This window comes from Pochonia chlamydosporia, assembly GCF_001653235.2.
Source record: "Pochonia chlamydosporia 170 chromosome Unknown PCv3seq00030, whole genome shotgun sequence".
In the NCBI taxonomy this organism is placed as follows: Eukaryota; Fungi; Ascomycota; class Sordariomycetes; order Hypocreales; family Clavicipitaceae; genus Pochonia; species Pochonia chlamydosporia.
Window position 1 is genome coordinate 110,996 of NW_019154065.1, and position 8,812 is coordinate 119,807.

Below are 8,812 nucleotides of genomic sequence, written 5' to 3' on the forward strand. Positions count from 1 at the left end.
AGGATGTAGCAGTTTAAATGGAAGCCCTTTCCCCTCCGTAGCCTCGCGTTTTGCTACCATCCTCTTTCATTCATTGTCAGTCAGCTATCGCCCGGTTCTCCTGTGACCATGTTTTCATCGAAGCAACGATTCCGACTAACTGATCCTGCGGCAGTTGCAGACCGCGCCAAATCCCGCGGCTGGAAGGCTGACGAACATCTTGAGAACGATAAGCAGAGGGACTTGAACAAATATGATGACAAAGTTAAGGAGAAGCAAGATCAGGTGCTTCACAAATACGCCATGTAAGGACGATGAGCAACAAAGGACATTCCACTCTGCTAATATGCACATAGTTGGCACTGGGACAGGTCCGGACGCAATGTCGACTTCGAACCGTACAAAGACGTACTGCTTCGCGAAGGGGCACCCATACCTCCTATTCAGGAGCTTAAGGATTTCTGGAGATTTTATAAAGATCAGTCGGTCGGAAGACTTCGTGAACGTCCCACTGCGCCAACACTCAAAGCAAGAGCAAAAGAGTTCAAGGGCGGCTATATGCGTATGACTGGAAATCTCCTTAACGACGAAGATACCAGGGAAATTAATTACGTGCGTTTAACCAAGCAGCAGATTTTACCTTTTTTTTTTTATAACCTTCACTAACTATCACACAGTGGTTAAAAAATGTCCTGCCTTTCGAGGAGAACAGTGGTGTTAAGGACATCGTGATGCCAAAGTACAACTACAAACCAGTTGACCTGGATCGGCACCTCGACGCTCTGTATACCAGGGGAGACCTGGGGATCACACACGAGAGGACTAGGTTTCAGTTCCACCTGATTCTCCTTATGTTTGCCAACACCGGAGCTCGAAAAGGCGGGCTATTAACAGATGGGATAAAGTACAAGGTAATGGTTACACTGCAAAATCTCACTCTCTACCGAACATACTCTTATTGAGCCTCTAGGATATCCGACTTGTCCTCGAAAGAACTGGCAATGGTGGCCGACGGTTTATTTTCGGCCATTATCAACGAACGGTTAAGAACAATAAGGATCCGGAGAACAATAAGTAAGATATACCCCTTGCGCTCGGGGCTGATTCGAAGCTGATGGGCCCAGATTTGGTGCTACTGGCCGAGAGCATAAAGTTCTTCGTTACAATGCTGTTTTTCTATTGCTACTACTTGCCATCGCCGACAACGCTCTTGATCGAGACGATTTCGTTCAGATTCTAAAAGGGAATGGAGACGGGCCAATAGAATGGAATGCTGCAGCCCTGGAGACTCCTATCTGCAGATCAGTCAATCGACAGGGTACGGTCGATGACACGAAACCCATGAGCGAGTTTGTGTTTTTAGGCATATTCAAGAAGCTTTTCATGGCAGAATACGACTATTCGCGTGCTTCTATGCACATGATTAGGCGTGAAATTGGCAAACAGCTTGACGGTAAGTATTGTATCTCCATAGTCCAAGCATAAAGAGGTTAACTAGCGATCAGAGCGATATACTGAGGTAGAAAGATCTCAACACCTCACTCAAGCCGACAAAGCTGTATTTGGCCAAAGCTACGTTGCATTTGTTTCTTCCTGCGATGGATTTGCCGCATTCATGCGCGAGAAGCCGGATCATGCAGCGGTTGAATATTTCCAGGGTGTCAGTCAGTTCTGGCAGCCTGGCCTTCCCACCAAGTTGCCCGCCGCTTTAAGAGACAAAATAAACAATCACCCCGATATTTTGGAGCTGAAGAGAGAAATAAAAGCATCGGGATCCATCCGATCGGATAAAAACACTACGAAAAACCAGTTGAATGCTTTAAGAAAACGGCTTGAGAGAGGGGCTCTGGAGGAGCATCGCTCTAAATGCTTCAAAGAAAAGCGGCGAGATAGGTTACTGCGTGGCAGCCATCGCAGTGCGGACGACGACGACGACGCGGACCCGCTTAATGATCTAATACCCGAGAAGGGCCGTGTTGCACAAGCCATGATACGCACATTACCCGTTGATCATGCCAAACAGCCAGGCATCATGCGAGATGCTCTTTTACTACTCACAGGACCTGGGAGCGTTTACTATCGTCCCCAAGAGGTGCCCAAGAATGGACTCTGCCCATATTGCGGGTTAGCAGTGAAGAGGTTCGCTAGAGGACGACTTCATCCACATAAGAGTATGTCACTAACTAGCTTGTAGCCTTCCGCCTCGACAGCGATCTCAGCATATTCACCGTTGTCGAAGAAAGTCAACAGCGGAGACTTTAGGCGTGAGCTGGACCGACCTGAAATTTTGCTACTTCTGTATGGCGTTCTATACAAGAGAAGATTGGCAAGAAGATTGTCAGAACCACCTGTCACATCTAAAGCACTGCTGCTCGATTACGTACAGACATACGCTACTGCGTCCAGCCTTTTGCCCACTCTGCAAGCAGACAAAAGACCTCCCAGCGAGCGACCGGCTACAGTATTGGGAACGGGATGCCGATGCCATTCGTCATATTGAGGAAACCCACGGCTGGGTTTGGTTATGCGCTGAATGTAACTTCTCATGCTATGGGAGACAGCCGGGCCTCTATCATCTTCACGACGCACACGGCTACAGCATCTCAAATGCTAAATTGATTCAAAGAGAGATCGCGGAGTCAGTACCAGATTCGACGACACAGCTAGTAGCTGTTGATTACAACGCACCAAATGGAAGCAACAACTTTGAGTCTATATCGTTCCTGCCGTCGCCGGCGCCAGATCTGCCCCTTGAAGCTCGGGAAGAAAACTTCTACAACTTGCACACAATGCTAGACCCTCAACTCTTGGCTGGGAACGATCCCTGCAGCGATACCCGCACCGATCCTTCAACTGGAATGTTTTACGAGTCATCAACGAGCGATACAGCCTCATTTTGGGACGATACTTGCGACATGGATCCATTGGATGAACTCATGTCCCAATACATAACGTTCCCGGCGGATGCCGCCGAGGGTGGTCCGCTGCCTAGTGAGGTTTCGAACACTGGTGACGTGATCGACTTGACTGGCGACGATAAATTAACCCCACAGACGACGGAACCGTTATCTACCGAGCAGCACCGGCCGCGACAGCCTAACCCGGGAGACGACAACTCTGTTCCAGACCATACGGCCTGCCCGGCTGCATCTCATCTATGCCCATTGCCAACTCTCCAAGGGGCCGAGGGGCGAGCCTCAGATCAGACTCGCCGAGATACAGATACATTGCGCTCGCTGCTGCCGGAGCGCAGAGACAGCAACGTCGTTGCCGAAGCGAGCGAAATGAACCCAGAACCAGAAATCCGGACGAACTCGCATATAGACCACCAAAAAGGCAACAATCATCAGAGTGTCAAACAAGCGGTGCGAATTCGACTGAAAACTTCTTCGCCCGCTAAAGTTGATAACAATCAGCACACCAGCCTGGCGACATTGATCACAGCACCTTCTCCGTCTTGTAAATTGCACTCTACAGACTTAGAAGGGCATAGTACATCTCCCAAACGGAAGCTCATAAGGCTACACCGTCAAAAGAGGCTAGAAGCGAGCGAGGATGATGAAAGCGTTCAAACCGAGCAGCCCGATCGGAAACGACAGAAAAATAATATCTACAAAGTCAAGCGTTATCTGGCCGTATGGGGCAAGATTTTCCTTGAATGGGACGATGGCACAACCGGCTGGGAACCGAAGAGCAACATTATAGACAAAGAGGAGTTGGCTAAATTCCAGGCGGAATACCAAGGCATTGACGAAGGCGTTGATATCCTCAATGTCAGACAATCCAGAGCCAGGGCGTATCAATTTCTTGTGCATTGGCATGGACGGCCAGATAGCGAAGATCGTTGGGTAGACGAGAAGTACATGAATCGAGATCGAATCGAGGAAATGAAAGCAAAGGCTAGGGTCAGCTCCAGAGCGTCTGGGCAGAAACGTGTTCGAAGAAGCCAATGACGCAGTTCCGCAGCAGTGAAATGCAAGCCGTCTTGCAATGGCACAGCGAGATGATCAGGAACAGTTTTTTAAGCCAGTAACAGTGCACCTGTCTATGAACGGGCAGGGTCTCATCGCTTAGATCTGAATTTGCAAACTGAAGAATTCGAATGCCATCATCAATATGAAGAAAGTTAGACTGCGGCTAGATATAAGTATAAATAAACAAACTGGCTCTGTCGTCGTCTTCCAATTTTCGTTTCAAAGCCGGCACCATAAGTACTGAGAGCGAGCGATATTGATGGTGCTCGGTGGGGAAGAGTATGTGGAAAGGCTAATATAACGCTCGCAAAATTGGCCCTGGTTCCTACAATGATCTGGCTCTCCATTTGGAATAAGAATGGTAGCGGGATATTAGCTGGGAGCATGGTCTTCCGTACCGCTGACGAATTGGGTGTTGGACAGTCCGCCGCGTACATACACCATCTTGTGAGCCTTCCTGGTTGTGAATGCAGACGAAACTAACACAAACTTAACGTCTCTACTGACATCCCAGATATCCCCTCGATCATTATTAACAAGCAGCACCTATTCTTTCTGCGGTTGGAAGCGGCCAACGCAGGGAGGAAATATCCTCTCCTCTCTGCGCGCGAGTCGCGGAGTTATAGAAGTCAATTGTGTGAAGTGACTGTGAATTCTCTATTTTTAGCGTATGAGGCCCTATTGGATGGTCAACCGCCTGTCTGGAGCTAAACTTATAACTTGCCGTTGGCGCCCGGAGTCGCTATTGACCCGTTGTTTGGGTGCAATTGCCATTGCGACCGGCGTCTTGGGCAGTTACTGGTGCAATGCTCTCGCACCATCTGCACAATCTGGGCCTCGGACCAAACGAAGCCCCGAGGTGCTCCCCAAAGGCTCCCCCTTGTGTGACGCCACAGGCGCGTAAATGGCCACTAGCCGTCGCCTCACAGGTGACCCAAAGAGAAATTTCTCCTGCTTTGATTTGACCTTACATCCCGTCACATATGAGTCTTGCTTACCGGTTCAGGAATCGCAGGAGAATGTAGACTTGAGTACCACATACTGACGGCTCCCTTGATCACATCACCGCAAATGTTGACACTCTGTGCGGGCAAAGGTATTAATTGTTCTGTCGCGGCTCTCAGGGGCTGTTAACTCCAAGATAGTTCCGAGATAGGACATGAATGAGATACCTGCGGCGTCCTGACTAAGTACCATGACTAGAAGTGAACTGGAAATGCTTCAAGGAAGCCATTGCCACTCAATAGCAGTGTCTGGTTTGCTGCACAATAGGATGACTTCAAACCCAGGTGATAGGAATGGATGCACATATGCCCAGCACCCTGCAAATGACGGGACATACCTCAAGGGCTGCTGTGCTCATACACGCAAGTGCCAAAAACAATTTCGATGCCTTCGCCAGTTTTCCAGAATCCGCTTTTAGAATTGTAAAAGCACATTTTAACATGGCAGGTTCAAATAGGAACCGAGAGGTAATGGGTGAACTTGAGTTTGCACCTCAACACCATGCACAGCTAAGTGTCACAACGAATGCGAAGTGCACAAGTTTCCACCCCAACGAAGTCGTGACAAACATTCATAGTTGAGAATCGAAATACGTCAGTCTGTCTAAGATGAAAGGGAAAGCACTAGGCATCGTTCAAGTCCCCTTATCGAACATACTCTGCGGAGATGGCCGCGGTGCCGAAAGGACCAGAATCGGCCCAAATGGACGTCGAATTGTTGTATTTATCGACAACTCAGATATTCCCGCAGTCCTAAGCAAGCTGCGTCTTACCGAGCTGCAGTTGGAGGCAGCCAACGCGGAAAGCAACTACCCTCTACTTAGCAGCCAAGCTGTGTGGTTGACGGGGTTGCGGAGTTCTCTCACAGAAGCTCACAGAATGAACCCACTCCTGCACCTGACAGCTCACCTGTACTCCGCAGATCTCTCCGAAAATCCATCGTCTGACGGACACACTTACACGAAGCTTCGCAAGTGTCCTGCAGACGGAGATCAAGCGGCACAAGAGTACGCAGTACTATCACGGGCAAAACGGAGAGGTTTGAAGGCATTATATTGGCAGCCAGAAGTTGGCGATGCTCTAAACGCCTTGGCTGTATTTCCAGGGATTATGCACGACCTTTGTCTCACTGACTGGCCAACGGAAATCGACCCTCATCTCCAAAGACAAGTCGTTGCACACCTCAACCATGTACACGCTGTTTGGTGGTATATTACTGGAGGTGACCCTGTCCTCCAGCAAAGCGCTGACATCACTACGGTGAGAGCGTTAGAGGGCCGTGCTCCTGCATGGAGTCGGTCGGACTGTGCTGGGGTCCGCGAGGCCTTCAAAAGTGAGATTGCCTTCCGCGGAATAACCGATCCAAAGAGACGTCGCGCAATGATGCAAAGAACTTGCAATCTACTCGTCATGATACCAAGCTTGAGATCTTTTCACGAGAACATGAGGCACCTTTGTGTCATTGATCGGATACTCCGAACGTACCTAATTCCCCATGACTTGGATGAACCTGCCGAAGAAACGGACCGGTCGCTTCGCTGGAAGTTGAGGCGGTTTTGGACGAGGCCAGCGCCGTACTCAGAAGTCCGGGAAGGGGAATTTCAACTGACTGCGGGTCGATCTTCGTTCAACCAGGCATACAAGCAGCTGGTCTTAGCTGCGCTTCGTCACTTCCCATCATTAGAACAACCCGCCCACCCTGATTATGTGTGCTGTTTTCAGCAGCGGGCATATATCCTTGGCTTTCGCAACAAGTGTACTGATGAGGCGATGTGTAGAACGCTTCCGTTTCCGTCGCAAGGCACGGCACCCGTGAAAAACCGATTGGACGAGCCCATGCTCTTAGAGCCAGTCCACCTACGATGGGGGCGTCCGAGTACCAAGCTCCTCAAATTAGTACAGGCGTCCGCATTTCTAGAGGGAAAGACCCATACCATCCGCAACGAAGAAGGACTAACTGTTCGATTTTTGTTGAATGACTTTTTCGATCGTTTTCTTTGTCGCGTGTTCGATATTGATAGGGATGTTTCTCTCATAAGCAGGAGGATGAGCACAGCCTGTCGATACCGGGGCTCAATCGGTCCACGGCGTCATATACACACAAGAGGTAAGAAGTTTCGTCTCATTTAGACAAGCGACTGAGAGGATTTTTTGGTATTAAAATTGGTACAGCTTCAGGCAGAAGCAGAGCTACCAGGGAATTTGGTGGTCACGTTGAGCCACCCACACCAACGAAAGCGCTCTGACGCAGGACTCGCTGGCTCAAAGCCGACGCGTTGTGCGTAGAGAGATAGTTGGATGTCAACGAGGATGATGTCCAATACTATGACACAACAGTTGAATTCAGCCGCAACTATCATCTAAATGGGTATCAGCAGCGTTACAAGATTGCAAATAGCAGCTGCAGGCAGCTAGCTTCCGACTGTGATGTCACAATTGACCAGCTACATCGCTTCAATCAAGGCCAAGACCACTGTGAAGTAGACCTATAGCTAACTGCTCTAGCAGTTGTGATATTGGAGCCCAAGACTGTACCGGTCGAGGACGAAAATGGTGGGGTGAGAGGCGCAAAAAATTGTCCAAAAGGGTCAGTATGGGCTAAGGTTATGTCATGTTAACTTATGCGAGGTATCAAAGGCATTTCGCAACTGGCTATGGCTAGAGGGTGGCATGCCGTACCTCCTCCGCTCCGAAACCCGCTACCTTGGGCTTCACCAGAGCACAAGGCCAGAAGCATGCCCACCCCTTGTTGGAGGTCGTGGTGCGAGATGCTAGAGTGATTTGGTCGCTTGTGTTCCTTGAGTACTTATTAATAAATGCGGCTTCAGAGTCATGAGGAAGTTTGCAGGTTTGCTAACCCAGTTCAGCATCATGATGACTGGGAGTACCGAAACGATACATAATGCGTCTCCTGGAACTTCGCGTCCAGGCCAAGACCGTGGTTTCCTCTGTGATTTGGCGCAGCGCAGCTGCCAACCAAGGCCACCATTCAAGGTACTCTGGAGGGATGCAATCCGTGTCGCTCATGATGAATGGTTGACAGGCAGGTATTTCCCTGCAGGAAGGGCCGCTGGCGCCAATGATGGATGGTTGTGAGGCGAGATTTCTGGAGGGAAGTCGTCCGTTCTGCACGATGAATGGTTGACAGGCAGGTATTTCCCTGCAGGAAGGACCCGGGGCGCCAATGATGGATGGCTGGATGCATATATTCCGCCAGGAAGTGGCCCCTGGCGCCATGATGGATGGTTGTGAAGCGAGATTTCTGGAGGGAAGTCGTCCGTTCTACACGATGAATGGTTGACAGGCAGGTATTTCCCTGCAGGAAGGGCCCCGGGCGCCAACGATGGATGGCTGGATGCATATATTCCGCCAGGAAGTAGCCCCTGGCACTTATGATGAATGGTTGGGAGACGAGATTTCTGGGGGGAAGTCGTCCGTTCTGCACGGTGAATGGTTCACAGGCAGGTATTTCCCTGCAGGAAGTAGCCCCTGGCGCTTATGCAGGATCACTGACACTGAGAGGCCAGTGATCCCGATTGGTTTGGCTACTGCCAATGAACGGGCTGACCCTCTCTGTTGTCTGACCAATTCGGCATGGAGCGGAGCATGACTCATTTTTCCTAAAATAGAACCAAAATATATTATAGCATACAAGAAGACTCTGGAAAACAGAATTCAGGATCCATTTTCTTCGAATTCCGTTCTTCAATCGCGAAACGAGCCAAACCGCTCCAATGTATTCTTCCCGTCCATGGGCCGCGGTGGCGTATCCACCACTGGCCGCAACAATGACGAGCCCTCCAGGCGACAAACTCTCCAAATCTAAGGCCCCTATATTTAAAAAAGGTACAAGCG

The 8,812-nt window shown here is 49.8% G+C and overlaps 2 protein-coding genes across 2 annotated transcripts; both read left to right on the plus strand.

The window, feature by feature from the left end:
• Nucleotides 1–108: 108 nt before the first annotated feature.
• Nucleotides 109–3,932, plus strand: VFPPC_11363 (hypothetical protein; the record flags this gene model as incomplete). The annotated part of the gene is made up of 7 exons (XM_022428754.1): nt 109–284; nt 336–591; nt 657–890; nt 950–1,053; nt 1,104–1,432; nt 1,485–2,118; nt 2,174–3,932. The coding sequence occupies 7 exons, from the start codon at nt 109–111 to the stop codon at nt 3,930–3,932; spliced, it is 3,492 nt and encodes a 1,163-aa protein (XP_022283916.1).
• A 1,904-nt stretch (nt 3,933–5,836) lies between these two features.
• Nucleotides 5,837–7,087, plus strand: VFPPC_17019 (hypothetical protein; the record flags this gene model as incomplete). The annotated part of the gene is made up of 1 exon (XM_018294769.1): nt 5,837–7,087. The coding sequence occupies one exon, from the start codon at nt 5,837–5,839 to the stop codon at nt 7,085–7,087; it is 1,251 nt and encodes a 416-aa protein (XP_018136385.1).
• Nucleotides 7,088–8,812: the final 1,725 nt, after the last annotated feature.